This window comes from Boleophthalmus pectinirostris, unplaced genomic scaffold (genome assembly GCF_026225935.1).
Source record: "Boleophthalmus pectinirostris isolate CB_2022bp ecotype Guang Dong unplaced genomic scaffold, ASM2622593v1 HiC_scaffold_18, whole genome shotgun sequence".
NCBI lineage: Eukaryota > Metazoa > Chordata > Actinopteri > Gobiiformes > Gobiidae > Boleophthalmus > Boleophthalmus pectinirostris.
In genome coordinates this window covers 8,692,343-8,712,582 of record NW_026571133.1, presented here as the reverse complement: position 1 = coordinate 8,712,582, position 20,240 = coordinate 8,692,343, and the positions used below count along the sequence as shown (strand labels likewise).

General features: G+C 37.8%; 2 protein-coding genes across 2 annotated transcripts; both read right to left on the bottom strand.

Moving 5' to 3' along the window:
• Positions 1–374: 374 nt before the first annotated feature.
• Positions 375–8,776, bottom strand: LOC110170321 (protein mono-ADP-ribosyltransferase PARP12). Its single transcript, XM_055153305.1, has 3 exons — positions 8,437–8,776; positions 6,305–6,440; positions 375–3,537 (listed from the first exon to the last, which is right to left on the bottom strand). The coding sequence occupies exons 1-3, from the start codon at positions 8,703–8,705 to the stop codon at positions 3,259–3,261; spliced, it is 684 nt and encodes a 227-aa protein (XP_055009280.1). The 5' UTR covers positions 8,706–8,776; the 3' UTR covers positions 375–3,258.
• A 2,402-nt stretch (positions 8,777–11,178) lies between these two features.
• Positions 11,179–19,197, bottom strand: LOC110170322 (troponin I, slow skeletal muscle-like). The gene is made up of 6 exons (XM_055153306.1): positions 18,816–19,197; positions 16,722–16,763; positions 16,506–16,637; positions 16,065–16,154; positions 14,530–14,712; positions 11,179–11,768 (listed from the first exon to the last, which is right to left on the bottom strand). The coding sequence occupies exons 1-6, from the start codon at positions 18,894–18,896 to the stop codon at positions 11,667–11,669; spliced, it is 630 nt and encodes a 209-aa protein (XP_055009281.1). The 5' UTR covers positions 18,897–19,197; the 3' UTR covers positions 11,179–11,666.
• Between the last annotated feature and the right edge of the window lie 1,043 nt (positions 19,198–20,240).

Sequence of the window (20,240 nt, the reverse complement as noted above, 5' to 3'; positions counted from 1 at the left end):
TGGAAAGTAAGTAATACAGGTCACTGCTTTGGGGTAATTGTGCTTTATTTTGTACTTTAATTGTACTTTTATAGATTTTTAAACATGCTACTTATTTCTATACCCACAAACCCACAACATGTCGTCTGTTCTGATTGGCCAGAGCTCAGATCAGATCAGATTGTGATTTAAAACAACTTTATTCATTATAAATTCAGCTTTAAACCGTTTAATTGATAAGTTTTGTATAAGGGGCTGATGTAAAATGGACTAACTTCGCATTCAGTTGTAACTAGTAAACAGAACTTTGAGCTGTATTTTTTTGGCATACTTTTACTTTATTACTTACGCTGATTTGGTCATAATTAGAAAAAAAAAAACAACAACAACAAAACTTTAAATACAACTCTTTATTTATGACATTTAATTTACATGCAATTTAAAAACAGACACCTCAAGATTTCTTCTACAAAGTTTAAATCTGTCTCATGGTTTAACCCGTCTAACTTAAAACCACACAGACAAAAGATCCAATGAAATGTAACATGATCACTTTAACACTTTACTGTAGCTTCTTTATTCAGTTCTATTTAATTTGATAATAATCAGCGATTAAAGATTGTGTGACTTGGACTCAATCAGACTTGAGTCACAATTTTTAGGACTTCAGACTTGACTTGATAAGATGAACTAAGACTTGAGACTCGACTTGGACTTGAAGGTGAATGACTTGGGACTTGACTCAAACTTGAGGCCTGTGACTTGAGAAGCACTTTTAAATCTAAATTCGTTCTATTCTGACCGTAATGATTCACACTAAGATCTTGTCAAGACATTTAAAAAGGAAAAAATAGCATTTCTACTTATATACTCTACAAATACACATATATAAATATACTATGACTTTATAAGTACAATTTAGTTTAAAATTCATATAAATTGCAAAACCCTAAGCTATATTTGGCACTTTGGTTTAAAGACTTGAAATGACTTGAAGCTCAAAGCAGACGACTTGGACTTGACTTGAACTTATGGGCCAGTGACTCGAGACTCGACTTGGACTTGCCTGTACTTGACTTGGGACTTGACTCGGACTTGAGGTCAAAGACTTGAGAGTTACAAAACAAAGTATTGGTCCCACCTCTGGTTAAATGCTCCTAAAAGTCGATTTTACAGAGTAGGTCTTTAAAGATACAGTACGTCTCCACGGAGACAGAAGAGGTTTATGCCAGACCGTGGAATATTATACTGTATATCACCATTGCATAGAAACAGGAAAGTGGTCTTTGTGAAAAGTGAAAAAGACCAAACATGCTTACATTCATTTTTGGTCACCTTCAGTATATGTGTTAAGTGTCAATAATTTCTATATTTTTACATCCTTTTGCAACTTCAGCACGATTAAATGTTGGTAAGTTACATATTTTGAGAAGCCGTAGTTGCAAAAAATAGTGCAGCAAGAATATTAAAGGAAATAAATGTAAATTATGCTTGATAAAATATGTTAAAATCTGGTCTTGTTCTCATGAATCCAAAGTTTGTGTCTTGTCTCACCCCGACTGATCCAATTCAATCCACTTCATTTATACAGCACATTTCATAAACAAAGTATTAAAAAATAAAATAAAAATACAATGCGAAAATAAAATAAATGGGGATGGTACAAAATCTCATTCCACAAGATTGTGTATTTACATTTGGACTGGACAAAAAAGGATTACAAAACTGCATGGTGTTTTTATAACTGCATGGTATTTTTTTGTATATATTTAATATTTTTGTAAATAATAAGTTTTTATACACTCTATGATGTCCCACTGTTTTAACACTGCCATCTTGTGGTGTTATTAGGTGGTGTCCACAGGTGAGTCTCCACTCCTCTTCCAGGTGGAGCAGCCCTATTGGTGGTTTTTTGTATTTAATATCTGGGTTTCACGTGACGTCACAGGGCTACGTTTGTCAGCACGCAAAATCAGATGGAGGGCAGGAAGTGAACTGACTGGAGGAAAATGCTGATGTGTTGTGTAGTTTACGGCTGTGCCAATCGTTCTAACCGAGAGAAGGAAAAGCGATTTTTTTAGAGTACCGAAGATAGTCGTCCACAAAGGTCAGAAATGGGAAAAGCTGACAGAAAAACGCTATAAAAAGTGGATTACAAACCTGTTTGCGGTCGGGAGGAGCAGAATTCGCTAATGCTCGTGTCTGCAGTGACCACTTCGTCAAAGGTTTGTTACAAAGCTAAATTGTTTTTTGTGGTTTACCTAAACATAAACGAATCATTAACGACTAACGGCTAACGAGATTTGTTGACATTAAATAGTTCAGATAGAGGTTACTGCCGATACACTGCAGTTTTTTCCATAACAGTCTATACACATAAAATAAGAGAAACACTCACCCTGGCCAAAACCAAACGATAATCATCATTTAGGCGTTTTGCACCAAGGTTGAGGACCCATCCACTGATAAAAAGTTCTATGCCTCCAAACTTTTGTACGTCTTCATCTGTTGTCTGGTGTAGAACGATGTCTGAAGAGCTAAATAGTTTGTGATCTCCTCGGCCTCGATTGTTAGCAAATCTTTTACTTTGGTTGAAAATTCTCTCATTTTCAATAAGATCAGGGTCACGTCCAATATATTTGTCGACTAACTGCTCGTACTTTTGCCTTGGTCCTGGCTCTAAATCCTTACAATAAGAACTCTTCTCCATATCTGTGTTCTCCAGAGCCGTGTTTGTCTTCACTTCCTGCCCTCCACCTGAAATTCGCGCATCATCGTGATCACGTGACTGAAACCCTCCTATTCACATGATTTGCTCTCAATTTTGTGTGTCCCCTGAGGAAAATCATAGGCTGAAACGCGTCGGGACTTTGTAAGTTGTCCATTAAGACATGCCGTAAATTAATAAAGGCATTTTATTTTAACCAGTGAGTGCCTTGGGTTTGTGCATCTTTAAAAATGGATTACACTTTGGTGAGTTACATTTCCAAAAAACAGTACTAGAATTGAAACAAAACTATGAAATCAAATTAAAAAAATGTGAGGTCAAAATTGAAAACTGAACTGTGAAATTTAAATATTAAGAATTATCTTAAAATCTTATCTTGTCTCATTTTCGTGGACCCAATCTCGTATCTCGTCTCGTCTTGTGGAAATTTTGTCTCATCCCATTACTAAAAACAAAGCTCTTTTTAACTCCACTAGTCCTAATTAAGAAAATAAAACTAGTAAAATCAAATGAGAACAAAAAGAAATGTTAGAAAATCAGCCCCGTAACATTTATTCATTGTTAATATCTGAGCTTGACGCCGTGTGACTGTTATTACTCCCGTTTTCTTTGTCGACGAGCCTTAGCGCTTCCTTGTTCGCGTACACGGACTTTAAAACCTTCATGAGATGGTCGGGGATGTGTTTTTCCTGCAGTAGTTTGAGGGGTTGTGGAGCGGTGAAGTCGTGCGTCCTGGGGCAGCTGCAGTCTCGACTCAGGAAACGCTCACACACGTGCAGACGCTGGCAGTTTCCAGGGCAACCGGAGCGATTGTTGTAATCATGGCAGATCTGAAGAAGACGAGACACAGCATCAGTCTGGTGAGGGTTTAATACAGCGGGTTTCAAAAGGTGAAGAAAAAACTAAAGGTCCACGTCTGTACACATCTGCAGCAGGATTGATATCGGTGATTGTGCGCGTGTGTCGTAGCTGTAAAATTATGTTGCCATTCTGACAACTTACTATTAGTTTCACTGTTTTGGCTTGTATACGCAGCGTGGACTGTGTCTTCTCACGTACGTTGCTTTGGCTGCGCCTCTAAAATAGAACTTAAATTAAGATTAAACCAGCAGTAAACCTGGACTAAACCATGAGTAAAATCAGGACTAAACCAGGACTAAACCAGGACTAAATTCAGGACTAAACCAGGGCTATAATCAGGACTAAATCCAGGACTAAACCCAGACTAAACCCAGACTAAACCAGCACTAAACCCAGACTAAACCAGGACTAAAATCAGAACTAAACCAGGACTAAAATCAGGACTAAAACCAGGACTAAACCCAGACTAAACCAGAACTAAACCAGGTCTAAACCAGGACTAAACCAGGACTAAAACAAAACTAAAACTAGGACTAAAACCAGGACTAAAATCAGGAATAAACCAAAACTAAAACCAGGACTAAACCAGGTCTAAACCAGCACTAACCCTGGACAAAACCAGGACTTAAACCAGGACTTAAACCAGGACTAAACCAGGACTTAAACCAGGACTAAAACCAGGACTAAACCAGGACCAGGACTAAATTCAGGACTAAATCCAGGACTAAACCCAGACTAAACCAGAACTAAACCAGCACTAAACCCAGACTAAACCAGGACTTAAACCAGGACTAAAACCAGGACTAAATTCAGGACTAAACCAGGGCTATAATCAGGACTAAAACCAGGACTAAAATCAGGACTAAATCCAGGACTAAACCAAAACTAAAATCAGTACTAAAACCAGGTCTAAAAACCAGATCTAAACCAGGATTTAACCAGGACTAAACCAGGACTAAACCAGGACTAAACCAGGACTAAACCATGCCGTGAGGGATGTGGTTCTCGGCAGCTCTAAGGGGAGTCTCACATCCACCCAGTTTAAAAAGCCTATAATCATACTGGTTTAATATAAATGCAGGAAATCACAACAGACTGACATGTGCATGAGACAAGTACAACCAGTTATGAAACATTATTTATTTACCACATACCACAGGCTGTATAACGAAGTGGACTAAAGGTGCCCACAGTATATGGCTCCCGTCAAATGAAGCTCATGATGCTAACAGTTATTGCTGGGTTTCAGATGACGTCACATCACAAAAAGCAGATGGGAGTCAGGACGTAAAGACAGACGCACAGAACTGCGTTTACCTCCGTTGACTTGGCGCCAAAATGCCTAAATTCTGTGCCGCAACCGCTCTAATCGGGAGAAAGACCCAAGTTTTTTCATGTACCAAAAGTGGTGTGTTACAAGTGAATTAGTTTAAAAAAAACTTCGAGAAAAAAGACGACGAAAGACAATCTAAAAACAGCTATAAACAGGAGACGCAAAAATGAACAATGCTAGAGTTTGCAGCGACCACTTTGTAACAGATAAGGATTGAGGAATTTATTAATTAATATTTTCAAAGTTTTTTTTTTTTTTTTGACATTTTTTTTAGAAAGACAAGCATCATCCAAATTATATGAAAAGTCAAACTTCTCCATATCGTATGGGTCATAACCTATTTAGGCTTATTATTTTGTGATAATGGGTCTTGCATCGCATGAATCGTCGAACGTTGAGGAACTATTTTCTCATATATCAGTCCGCCGTTGCCATGTTTTCTATCAGGAAGTACAACTCGCTGCTGCTCCTCAGACATAAATCCTTCAAATGCAAGATTAGTTTTACTTCTAAAATGATTCTATTAACACAGACATTCACATCGACAGTCTGGTGTAATAACAGATTTGCTTTGGATGCTTTGTGGAGTGGGTAAACCTGTCCGTACATTATCCGATTTTTGGCCCTTTTTGAGCCGACTTTTCACTCGTGCAACTGTTTTTGGGATCGGGCCGAGTTTTGTGTTGTGTGTTTGTTGTCGTGCTTCGTGTTGTATACACGGGGTAACGAGAATTGATTACTTCCTCGGGGTCGGCAGTAGCTCAGTTGGTAGAGCATTTGCCCACTGATCTGAAGGTTGGTGGTTCGAATCCAGTTCTCAACATAAAACATCACAATCAAATCCACTGACCCACAGGTTGGCTGATGTGATTCCAGCTCCCACAGATGAATGCTGTTGTTGTGTCCTTGGGCAAGACACTTAACCCACCTTGCCCACAGTGTCTGTGTGAATGGGTGTGAATGGGTGAGTGGTTCCTTGTTGTAAAGCGCTTTGAGTGCCTTGAAGGTGGAAAAGCGCTATAGAAAAATGTGACCATTTACCATTACCTCATGATCGGCCTCTCATCCTATGACCATTTAAACCCTGTGATTTGATCATACATTTCGACCTGGGGCTGAGTGAAACGATTGAAAATATCGCACTATGTATGTCCGGCATATGACTGTTTTTAGTGTCAGGATAACTATGGCCATTGACATGCACTAGCCTAGCACCAGCGACCTCTGCAAATACAAGGACTGGATGGAATATTTAAAAAAGTGTCTCCACACGTCTCCAACACTCCAACAATTGCGGACTGTCCCTTTAACTCAAAATATCAAGTAGAGTCTGGACTACACCCAGTCTTGTGTAACGCAGTGGTTGTCATAACACTGTTGACGTACATTACACTTAAACAAACCTGAGGCAGAAGCATGTTGTTGCTCTGTAGCAGCAGCAGACACAGCGCCGTCCTGCTCAGAGTCTCCAGACCGAACTCCCTGAGGACCTCCATGTTGTATTCAGAGTGGAGCTCATGGGAGAAAGAACAGCCTCTCCTACAACACAGACAGCACGGAGAGGCAAAAGCAAAACAGAAACACAAAACTGAGTAAACAGGCTGTTTCCAAATGAATCCTGACCCATGCCTGAGTTTAATATCTTCTGGTTGAGACGCAAGATCTTTAGACACTGCAAATTTCTCTGATCTGACCAAGATTTTAAAACTTATATCAGGTTCTACATCTTGTTTTCAGATTTATCTACAGCTTCATTCCAGTCTAGAGGTAATTTATTTTAAAATAACTTGTCAAGTAAAATGATCTTGCTGCATAGACAGATAATTTCATACTTTTAAGTGATTTTCTGATAGATTTAAGTGTTTACAGTATATCTTAAATTTTGGCCAAGCTTTTTTGTAGTGTAATGTAAATGTAGATAATTAAAGAAAGACAGACTATGCAGTTTATTTTGTTGGATAATTACCAGGAATGTAACAATAACCGAAATATCGTGATATCGTATCGTCAAAGTTCTCACAATAATATCATGGACCATCACAATATATTGAATTTCTTTAAATTATTATTATTAAGTTATGGTGCAGCAATAGATAAAAAAAAAGACAGAGGGAACTACATAGACCATGATCCTTTGCTCCATTTCATTGTAGACTACATGAAGAAATAACAGTTCTAAGCACTTTTAAGTCTTAGTTCTTTAAGTCTTGTGAAGACATTTTAAGAGGAAACAGTAGAATATTAACAGTTTTATTAGCCTCCACAAAATATCACAATAAATATCGTACCGTGAGATGTATATCGTGAAAATATCGTACCGAGAGATTTGGATATTGTTACATCCCTAATTGTGAGCCTCCCCATCATATCGTGAGCTTTCCCACGATATCGCAATAAATATCGTACGGTGAGGTTCACACCGTGATGATATCGTATCGTGAGACTTGGATATCGTTACACCCCAAGTGTTTATATCTTAAATTTTGGTCAAGCTGTTTTGCAGTGTATTATCCAGTGTAATGTAAGTGTAGACAATTAGGAAAACAATTGAAAAGAAATACAACCTATGCATTTTACAAAGTATTCTGTTGGATAATTACTAATAAAGAAGCTACTGACAGGGTCTCTCATTTTCATCCATTCAGGAATATTGTGTGCTAAGAATCATGGGGAACAAATGCCTGTCACTATGGAAACAACCACTTTAAAGCATTATAATATTGTTTCCTTATTATAAACAGACCTGGAGTTGTGTTTTGTTTCATTCGCACATGTTTAACACATAAATCCTGCATATCCTCCTGAGATCCGGCCCATTCATTTGTGTCTTTTATAGTGGACATTAAGTTAACCAGTCTTCAATCAATCAATCTTTTAAGTGTTTTGAGGTAGATTCATAATGGGGGGACTAGGTTCTTCTGCCTAAAAAGGGCTGGGGGATTATATTGTACTATCACATTCAGGATGAAAAAAAAAACTGAATAGTAGTTACTTTGTGGCTGCACTATGATTAAAAAAAGAAAAATAAATTTAAAAAGAGTCTAAAAACTTTTTGAGGCGACTGTAGAAGCTTGTCAGAGATGTTGGTCATCAAAAACTTGTTTTTGTTCGGTTGTGGTTGTTAACTTCATGTGGATTTAACACTAAAATGTTCCCGGTGTCCATTACAGAGGACATGTTACAAAATTATAAATATATAAAAAAAAAAAAAATAAATATATATATATATATATATATATATATATATATATATATATATATATATATATATATATACACATACATATATATATGTGTGTGTGTGTATATATATATATACTCCAGGTCCGTTTGTGAGGAGGTAACAACATTATAACGTGGATTAAAGCTCACAAGAGTCAATTTTGCGTAATATAAGACCTTTAATCAATGGATGTGTTTATTATTATACAGTTCAAAATCACTGTGGGCTAAATACGGGAGGGGGTGTGTTTCCTATCCCAAAATATATCCACTTTCTAACTCCTCTCATGCACTTTAACTTGCAGATTTGTACCTTGTTTGTTGAAACGGGCAGTCTCCAGTGAACAGCACGTTTTTGCACAGGTGCAGTCCCCCGCAGCCCGGACACTCTCTGGCCCGGCACAGTCTCACTCTGCACCGGGCCACAACCTTCGGAGTCCCGTTGAGCAAACACGGCACGAGTTTGTCATTAGAGTCAATAATTTCTGCGATAAACGAAGCGTCGCCGAGATTACACTCCAGTTCTTCTCGGTCCACAGAGCCTTGACTGCTCAAAATGTGTTTTAAAATCTCTGTATCCATGACTGTACCGCACTGAGCGCCGAGACACTAAAAATTACGACACATTTCATCTGAAAGGAAAACGAAACTCGATAAAAACACAAAACGAAAGTGTAACGCAAAGTGTAATGCAAATGTTATCCACAGGGGGGTGCTGTCATCTCACCTTTAACATGATAATAAGACAATAAGAGTAAAAATCTAAGAAAAATATAGGCTCACTGTATCCAATGATGGAAGGAGTATTGAAAATGTGTAGTAAAAGTACAGTAACATGACTAAAATGTACTCAATTACAAGTATAGGCAGTGTTGGGGAGTAACAGATTACATGTACCAGAGTTACGTAATCAGAGTACAAATTATGATTAACTGTATTCAGTTACAGTTACTGTTTCAGTGAGTGGATTACATGACGGTATTTTCCTGTTTTCACATTTGGGCTATATCTCTTTTTTTTTTTTTTTCTGTAATTCCACTCATTGCTGGACACTAAACCAGGTCTAAACCAGGACTAAAACCAGGACTAAACCAGGACTAAACCAGGTCTAAAACCAGGTCTAAACCAGGTCTAAACCAGGACTAAAACCAGATCTAAACCAGGTCTAAACCAGGACTAAACCAGGTCTAAACCAGGACTAAAACCAGGTCTAAAACCAGGTCTAAAACCAGGACTAAACCAGGTCTAAAACAGGGTTGAACAGCACTAAACCATGCTGCGTGGACTGTATCTCCTCCTCTTCTATCAATAATATTTTTAATCTGGTTCAGTAAAGTCTGGGCTTTTTATTTTCTTTTATCAGAAAGAACTTCTTATGTTAAGATATCCTAGTCTTTGCTTCTCTACAGCAAATCAAGTAATCCAAAGTATTCAGATTACATTACTCACTTTAAGTACCTTAATGGATTCCGTTACAAACTACATTTTGGGGTGTGTAATCTGTAATCTGTAAGGGAATATATTTTAAAAGTAACCTTCCCAACACTGACTATAAGTAGCCTATTGCAGTCAAATTTGCAGTTAAGTAAAAGGTACACATAAAAATACTAGTCAAAGTACTAACCTAGTTACTTTTTAACACAAGTAGGCCAATACAAAGAATGAAGAATACAAAGAAGAAAGAGACAGTAGTGAGTCAGTGGTGCACTAGGACAATTTGAACTTTTATAACAGACAAAACGTTAACGTATTATTTTAAATGTTAATCTTTACATTTGCATGCTAGTGTTATTATAATCCTAGACAGGTGGCGCCACCTAGTGTCTCCGCTCAATTTCATTTCTCTCCAGCGACTAGGTCAGAAACAAGGCCCGGAGTTTCAAAATGGTCGCCTATTCAAATCAATGGGCCGAGCTCAATGGCGCATGATTCCAGATTCGCCTTTAGCGTGGCGAGGTACTACCAGTGGCGAGCATGTGCATTAGTGCTCTTTTCTACCGCGGGCACCTGCGAATCACGTGATTGCTTTGACCAATCAGAGCGAGAAACTACCGCTTCATGACATCACAAGGTGGAACAGAGCATTTTTAGCTGCTCCCATAACTAGAGCAGAGCAGGAGCTAATGATTATAAAGTGTTTTTTAAGACAACTGAAGGATTTTGAGCTGAGAAAAAGTTTATGATCTAAAAATAGGTAAAAATCGCCACAAAATCCAACATTTTTGAAAGCTGTAGGTGCCCCGTCAGCCGAACACCAGCAGTTTGTGATTACATTGTGCTGTACGAGAAAAATCTTCTCTCAGGCCATGGGATTTTTTCCGCTGAAGTTCCAGTGAGTGTCCACTATGCCAACTGGAGGCAGCTACAAGCAGCAACACCCTATACAGTTATTTTAATAATTTTAATATGTCCATGGTCAGGAATCAGAATACACTAGATGGTTCGCAAAAACCCCGGAAGTGTGAGTTCGGGCACCAGCCAATCAGTGAAGAGTCATATATTCTGTCCTGTCAACGATTCCCGAAATTGAGGATTTAAAGCTGGAACAAAGAGAATATTTAGTGAATTTCATGAAGGGGAAAGACGTTATTGCCCTTCTTCCTATAGGATTTGGAAAAAGCTTAGCCGACCAAATAGCAGCAATTGGTTAAAAAAAAAGTACCCGTCTACCATCGAGCGAGTGAATCCTAATGCTGCGAGGTCAGACTGTTTTTACAAAGTGAAACCAGCTGATGAATCAGGCTAATTATAATCCCACCCAGTTAAAAATACATGTTTAAATAATTTACACAAAAAGGCACAATGACCCAGAAACCCCACCCAGAGTAACATTTGTAATTAGGCCTTGTTACACTTACGCTATAAACATCTGAAAAAGTTAATTATAAGGGTAATAATTATTATAATTTGTCATTTGTACTGTAGTATAATAATAATAATAATAATAATAAAAATATTATAATACACGTTTCAACATAATTTAGCTGTATTTACTCTCTTACTTTCTTTTTTGTTTTTTTCCTCAGAGCTGCATGGACAAAAGACAGGAAAACTATTATGTCAGCACATTGTTCATTTCTGTTTTAATCTCTACAAACATCTTATAGCAAAACAGGAGAGGGTTCAAATAAAAATATCATTGGACATACTCAGTTATTCTATGCTTCTATATTCTGACTTTTCAATCAATCAATCAAACTTTATTTATAAAGCACTTTTCATACAAAAATGTAACACAAAGTGCTTTACACAGATTAAAAACAATCCCACATTTCCACCCACCCACCCACTTTTGTTTAGCATTAGATTATTTTAGTTTTAATACACTTTGAACTTACACGGTAGCACGACACAGAAACGCAATGCCAGAGAATACACAAATACAAGACGCCTTCTGGTAATTCTGATGACAAAAAACTTCATAACTTTAACTATAACACTGTAAAAAGCTCAAAGTTCTTCATTCATGTTACCCTTAAACACTTTAAACTTGCCCCAGCTTCATGTCGACAGTTGTACTTTCTCCTCCGGTCCTTGAACACCTCACTGAGCAGCTCCGCCTGTGTCAAACATCTTCTTACGACCTTCCATTCCTGACATGGCCTCCACGTTTTTACGCCAGTCTCCAACCTCACTCGTAAGCACCTGGAATTACACAGAAATACACACTGTTGACTTAATTCTTCACTTTTCAAAGACACACAGTGTGAGCATGAAATCCTCCTCTGCTCTTCTCCAGATGTGAGCACAGATTTACAACATTCTGTTCCCAGAAATTTGGAGGTTTCCGGTCTTCCAGAGCTTGGACGTGAATTACAGCTGAATACGCTTTATGTCACTTTTCTCGTATAGCAGCTGTCGGATAGTTTGCCCAATGTCCTCTGACTATATAAGACAGACATGTCAAACTCAGGCCCGGGGGCCAAATTTGGCCTGCGATATAATTATATTTGGCCCACAAGATTATATCAAATATGTATTGGAGCTGGCCTGCTGGCTACAGATAGGCTATAGAGACATTATTTATTTAATTTTTTTTAATTATTATTTTATTCTGCTTGTTCTGGATTCAGTGTTTAAACAAAACTATTATTAAACATTTATTTTAATAAGAAAAAGTTTAACATTACTTATCTCGAAAGAAGGAAAAAAAACATGCAGATGTTGTTGAAATTTCTCAGTAAATATTTATTTTAGCCCATTACTCAGTCCCAGTTTTTAATTTTGGCCTCTGTGAATTTGAGTTTGACACCCCATTATCAGAAACTATAACTATCGATGGTTTCTTTTGCCTGGGCTGCTCTGGGCCGCTTCTTTCACGTTACTATTCATGTAGCCAGGTTGTGCCACCTAGTGCCTCTGATCAATTTCATTTCTCTCCAGTGAGTTGGTCAGGAATCAGAATACACTAGACGGTTTGCAAGAAACCCGGAAGTTGTAGACCGTGCACCATGGATCTATTAAAATAACTGGATACAGTATTGCTGCTTGTAGCTGCCTCCAGTTGACGTAGTGTCACTCACTGGAACTTCAGCAGAAAAGTCCCGTGGGCCGAGACAAGATTTTTCTCATAGAGGCAATGTGATCACAAATTGCTCGTGTTCGTCTGACAGGTCACCTACAGCTTTCAAAATTATCGGATTTGTTGGCGATTTTTACCTATTTTTAGATCATAAACTTTTTCTCGCTCAAAATCCTTGAGTTGTCTTAAAAAACGCTTTATAATCAGCTCTAGTTCCTCTCGCTCTGATTGGTCAAAGCGATCACGTGATACACGAGCATGCATTTGCGTGTGCCCGTGGGAGAAAAGAGCACTACATGCTCGGTCGGCCCACGGCCACGGAAGTTAGCCAGCTAGCTAAGCTGGGATCATGCGCCGAGAGCCCAGTTGTGGACGGCCAGACTGGGGGCTTGCCGTGCACTGCCAATAAGAGAAGAGCTGAACCAACCCGAGTTGCAATAACAGACCGCATACACTATCCTCCTTTGGACTTCATTTGTCAAATACAAACTTTGCATGTTTTATTGCGCCTTTAATTTGGAAGTTCATCTCACAGAAACAACAATGATCACTGACAGACATGTTCACTCTCTGCTTTCTTTGCTGTTGTGTCGGCTATTACTTGGACACCACTGACATTACAAACGTCACGACCAAATAGCAGCGATTGGTTAAATAAAAAAGTACCTGCCTACCGTTGAGCGAACAAATCCTAATGCTGTGAGGTCAGACAGTTTCCATGAAGTGAAACCGGCTGATGAATCAGGCTACTATTCATCTGACTATGGAGTGTCATAGAATCTGTTATTATTAACCACTAACTTTAAAGGTATAAAATTCTGAATGTAGTGCCCTCCTCAAAAACATACCTGGAGTTGTGTTTTGTTTCATTCACACATGCTTGAGTAACCCTTTATTTTTAGTCAGGGTTTGTGCTTTTAACATGTGTAAATGAAACACAGCAATGTAATAACATAGATTAGAAAACAGCGTAATACGGACGCTTTAATTATGTAATATGCTAATTTAGTTAGTTGCAATAATCTGAGACAAAGGGTTTTTAATCCCCAGATCTAGATCAGGTATTTGCAAGGACTTTTCTTGGCCTAAATTGGAGTTAAACTAGAAAATAAGCAAATATTAGAACTGTAGAATATACCTGTATCCCTGAAGAATCTCACAATGGCCAATACATGCATCCCAAACTTTGCACTTCAGGTCAGTGGGATGTGTCTATTGTCAAAGTCGATCTTTTCAAGTCTTTTGAACCATATCACTTTTGTTTCTGGTTCTGATGTTGTCATATTTTAGCTATGGGATTCGGACATCAAAATTGTGTGGTTGTTGGATGTCCTAACAGCGGAAAACGTCTCGAGAAATTTGTTTGTCAGATGTGTGTGACCGCAAACCTCCGTTCAAACTGTTTCCCTTCGCAATGGAATTGAAAAACAGTGAAAGGCGATGGCGATGGGCAGTATTGATACACAGGAAGGATCCAAAAAGGAAACCTTTTGGCTGCCTAAGAAATCATCCCAAGTTTGCAGTGAACATTTTGCATGTGGAGTGCCAACAAAGCAAAATCCTGATTCCTCGCTCAACCTTGGTTACGAATTTAAAAAGTCAACGCCAAAGCAAAAGGCACCAGCTGTTCACCAAGAAACACCTTCCACTGTCAAGAGACCAAGACATGATGTTGCTGTAAAGCCACAAGAACAAGAAAGTGCGAGCTCACCCTGTTTGTCTTCTGTACCTCTCACTTAACAAACGGGATTTTGCTTTTTTACCATATATGTAACGTTTTGTGGACTTTTTCCCATTGAATTTTGTTTTAAATGTTTTATCAATACGGCTTCTTAATAACGAATCATTCTGAACCTTTTGGATAAAATGTGGTCATGTTTGTACCTTATCCTGTTTGACGTCCTCCTTCTTCACAGACTTGAGGTTGGAGCGCAGGTCCATGGAGCCTTTGTGTTTGGAGCCCAGCAGAGCTCTCATCATCTCGTCTGCAGAGACCCTCACCTTCCTCAGGGCGGGTTTCTTAAACTTACCGCCCAAGTCTTGGACCTTCAGCTTCAACTCATGGATCTGAGGAGAAAGAGGAAGTACATACAAGACCAGTTAAGACAATACTTTATTTATAATGTCTTTTATTCTTAGTTGTTATGAAGGCAAGGCTGTATTGTAGCATTTATTCAGTTAGGGTGCAGTACCAAGCCTGAGCGCGGCCATTTTTGTGACTAAATGATAAGTTTAGTGTTTTCATTATTAGTCTGTGCATCGGAAGTGTGTTGTTGTCTCTTATATTTCTGTTTCTTTTTATTGTAGTGTGCGTCCATGAGACAGGTGGGTGTTTTGCCATGTTATATTAGGGTGTTTGATGAAAAACTGAGTGTTTAAAGTTGTTCTATGCTAAATTTCGTTCGGACGCTAAGCCACCCCTCGTTTTATGTGCACTTTATCTTATTATTTAATTCATGTTATTCAAGTCTTTTGTTTATATGCCTCAGTCAGTCTTGTTTGGGGATTATGTTTGTAGTTTCATTAGTAGTAGAGGTTTTGAGGCCTACTTTTTTCATGTGGCTGCCCAGTACTTATTGGTTAATATATATTTTGGATTTATATTTTTAGTATTGCGCAATATTGTCTATTATTATTATTATTGTTATATTATATTGTTATGTGTTATTATTTTTATTATTAATCTAGTCTATTTCTAATATTGTGTTTATTTGTTTTGTTTACAGAACCACACACACGCTCACATACCCATCCCATCCAAAGACTCAAGTTTACAGTAAAGAAAAGTAAAGATCATTCCACCTGATCCTTGCATTCTGACCGATGCACACTCCTCGATCACAACTCTACTGAACCAGACAGTAGTAGCAAACCTCCAGAACATTAGTATTGTACTCTGTTTAGTATCTTTGCTTTATTTCATCATTTGTCTCCATGGAGAAGTCAACACTTTCCTTGGAATATTTCACAGTTTGGCATTAAACCTAGTTGTTTTGCATTTATTCAATTAATCTAATGTACTCAAGGTAAAGCAATCACATCACCATGGAGACAAGCAGATAGCCGACTCTACACAAGGAAAGTTACACTTTACATATTTTAGGAATATTTTCTATTAGTATATAATATAAAAACAAACATTCTGACTGTGAGCGGGGTCGCCTCTCCACAGATCTGACCTGTAACTTGGTCTGATTTGGTTAAATTTACTGACATTACATCTGATTCACGGTTTATTTTTTATGTATGTATGTCATTCACAAAAAAAAAATAAAAAATGGATGGATCTTAAAATGTATAGCTGGAAGTATAATAAGACTTCAAAATAATATCACTAAAGCGCAAATAAAAACAAATATGGGACAAATTTCGACACTTTTAGAAGTTATTCATAATAATGCACATAAAAGTTTACTCACATCTTTGTTGTGTTTGTTGACTTTGGATTCACAGTCGTACCGCTCTTCATCCACCACGTCGATTCTGGCGTGAAGCTGTTTGCAAATTTTCTGTGAATAAACAAGACAAGACAAGATTTTACTAATAATAACAGAGTATTTAAAAGACAAAGGGAATGTTAAACGGTTCACCTTTAAGTGGCAGTCGATGTGAAAAAGTATTGACATAATATTCTTAAATCAGTTTGTGCCATGAAGATACCAAATTATGTAACAGGTCTCTTACATATTTCAATTTCTAAACTACTGACAGTGTGCAAATTCATAAATCTACTACTATGACCAAGAATCTTTTAGTCCATTTAAACCCGATATGCGTCTTTAACACTAATAATCCCATGTGAAGAGGTAGGACTTGTCTTTATATGAATCCCAGACTCTAGATGTTGCTTCTGGTCTCACTTGTAGTTCGTCCAAGGACTTCCCGGACAGCTGCAGAGGGGGCATCTTCTCTCCCAGGTATTTCTTCTTCTCATCCTCTCTCTGCTGCCTCTCACGCTGAAGATCCTCTGACGCTCGGGTCAACAGGAGCATCTGAAAACACCACGTCCAGGATTAGTCTGGTCCCAAACTCCTACATTTGTGATATAAGATGCAAAATATTGTGACTGTACTTACTTTGAGAGAGAGCTTACGAGAGGCCGTAATTTTGCTCTTCGGCTGTGGGAAGAAATAAATATTGTTTTCAAATCAACCATGTTCATTTTCATAATACATTTACAACTTGAAAAGGACGAGCTAACAATAAAGGTGCACTATGTAACTTTTTATTTGGGGGTCCATCACCTGCTTGTTTCCATGGAGATGTCATTGCTCTGCTGGAAATGTTCCACACTATGACATTAAACAGCTCTACTTTACATTTATTCAGTTACAGATGTTTTTATAGCTCATAAATACCCAGAAAAGCAGGCATTCTGACTGTAAGCAGGGTCGCCTCTCCACAGATCTGACCTATAACTGGATCTGGTTTGGTCTTCATGAAGACAGAGAGGTTTAATGCCATACTGTGAAACATTCCAGACAAAGCAATAACATTTCCATGGAGAAAAGCAGTTGACAGACCCGCCACCGGAAAAGTTACACAATGCATCTTTAACTCAAGAGTAATATTTTGTAGTTATTCAAAGCAATGAGAGTCTTTGGACAGACTGAAACATGGCGGCCATATTATCCAAGACAATCTACACGGGACCAGCAGGTGTAGGATCATGACAAAGAACAAAACAGTTTTTTGAATCGGAGTGAGGAATGAACCCTCCACCTTTCAGTCAGGTGGAGGCTTGTTCTGCCTCGTTAGCAAATAATAATTTTCCATGAATAATGAAATTTCATTACACAAACTAGAGCAGCCCAGACTTTTTCTCATTATCAAGGGACAAGAGCAATACTGAAACAAAGCCAATGTATTTAAACAGCTGTATTTAATATAACAGCGCAGATCCGGGTCTGGTTAGTACTTGGATGGGAGATCACTGGGAATTCCAGGTGCCACAGGGGGGCAACAGTGGCAAAAAGAAAACTGTTGTTGTGTCCTTAAGCAAGACACTTCACCCACATTGCCTAGTATGAAAGTGGTGTGTGTGTCAGTGATAGTCGGAGGGGCTGATGGAGCAGAGCTTCCGTCAGTCTTCCCCAGGGCAGCTGTGGCTACAATAGTAGCTTTCCACCACCAGGTGTGGAGTGAATGAATAATGATCTGTAAAGTGTTTTTGTGACATTATGCTGTAATAAAAATTTACTTACTTAGCCACTGAGCCTTTAATTTGACTTTAGAACATTAATACCAAGTGGTATTGGGTCTATAAATGAAAAAGTACTGTTGTGGTTGGTGAGTCATTTCACCAAACTCCAGGGCCCCGGTAATCTGACTGCTGGCCGCATTTGGCTCCCCAGGCCATAGTTTGGACAACTATGACAAATATGCAGCTCTTGTATAACATGGTGTATAATTTATATGGCTGTTTATTGGTACTAAAGATGACTTTGCATCACTGACATAACTGTGGTGGTAAAATACACAACTGTAGCCACAGCTGCCCTGGGGCTGAGAATATTCTGCTGCTCCCTTCACAGCCAAACCAAAAACACCAAGCCTTTCCCTACAGACAACAGCCAAGAGCCTCTCTGACCTGCACTTCACATTCAAACAAACAGTTCAAGTGTCTTGCCCAAGGGCACAACATTATGCCCTATTTATAAGATAACCGCTCTACCTCCTGAGACACTGGCTGCAGTTCCATGCTCACCAAACTCAGTTTATTATCTCTTTTCTCAACCTTTAAGATTATTTAAATGATATACAAACCACAAAATCTGATGTGAGGGACCAAAATAAGAAACAAATCTGATAGTTTGCTGTTTACATCTCATTTTAATGATCTTAAAACTCTAAAGATCAGATTTGGAGTGTGTATGTGACTGCAGTCTGTTCCCCGTGACTCCTAATCTGAAGCACATTCTATACCATTGTTATCTGTCAAACCTTCACACATCCCCATATACAGTAAAGCACATATGCTGGTGTCAGGCCCGCACCTCTCTGCGCCTGTCCGTAGATAATGCTTTATAATTAGTCTAAGGTCAAGGGGAAAGAGCTTGACAGGTGATAACAGCACTGACAGGTCCTGCTCTCTGCCAGGACCGTCCGCAGTGAGACAGGAGCAGGAGGGACAGACTGTGCCCATAGTCCAAAGTCATGGATCAACTCACCTTATCCCCCTTCACATTCATGGCTGCGGAGTTCGTGAGGGTCCTGGAATGACAAACGCAGCTCAGCCAATCAAACGTCATTTTATTGTTGTTTAACCAGGACTTTATGCGTATAGAAAAGAGTTAAAAATGGAAAAATATACATAATATAAAAATTGCTCACCTCAAATTAATGGTATTGTGTCACTCTTTTTTTTTTTTAAAGTAGAAAGTATGTAAAAAATTTAAGTAGGTAGCATAAAAAATCCAAGTTCTTCGCTTTGAGTCAAATACAGTTCATCAAATCAAACTGTAATTTTGTTCTTGTATGTACAAATAAGTTATAAGTTTTCACTCTTCAAAGGGAAAAATGTAAAAAATATCAGCAGTAAAAATATCACCTTAAATAAACAGAATAAAGTCACGCTTTTCTGAATTAATGTATAGATTTTAAATTGGCAACATAAAAAAATTGAAGTTGTTCTCTTTGGGTCAACATAAAGTATTTAAATAGAAAACAAGAAAAATGAAAAAAAAAAAAAAAAAAAAAAGAAGAAGATTTAAGATAAAAATTTCAAGTGATATTTTCCAAAGAGTCTTGGCTGGTACAGTTATTTCTACTAATTTGTCAAAAAGCTCAGTATTTAAATAAATAATAAATAATAATAATAAAAAAATAAAAAATAAAAATAATAATAACTGGAATAGGCTGGATCTTATTTAAATAATAATAAAAAATATAATTAATGAAAAATGAGAGATTTTGGTGCTTTTACATAGAAAATACAATAATCTACATACCATAAAATAGTTATTATTAAAGTCTGTTCATTATTTAGTCAATTGGACTTTACGTATAGATTATAGATAATCAATTAGCCTGAGTTTAGAATGTGCAAGTCATTATTAAGGTTAAAGAAGATATAAGGTCATTTATATATAGTTTACATATTTTAAAACACAAAATTCTACAAATGATTCTGTCTGGTTTCTTCAGTAGTTAAGAATGGTCACTATGCATTTTATTAATACTGTTTTACTTCATAAAAATAAGTAAACTAGTCCTTACCTTGAGGGGTCTTTGCTTTGGACAGTTTCAAACAGTGATGATGGTGGAAAATGGTCAGCTTTTATGAGGGCGAGGGGAAAATGCGGAGGTCTGGCTCTGCTCCAGGATTTAGTCACCTCCCCTGACTCCTCGATACTGAGTACTACAGAGCACTGGGGGGTAAGAATAAACCTGTTTGAAGGCTGTGGGTGAAGTCATCTTTCACTATCGGGGTAAGGGTCTATAATAGAACAATGCGTGTGTGAAAAACAACTCGAAAAAATATGCTGCTTACAATTAAAAATACTGCAATATGGCTGTAAAATATTTCTTGTATCACATATCACAAGAAAACTGTTTATTCTGTAGTTGATCTGATAATAATGACAATTCCATTA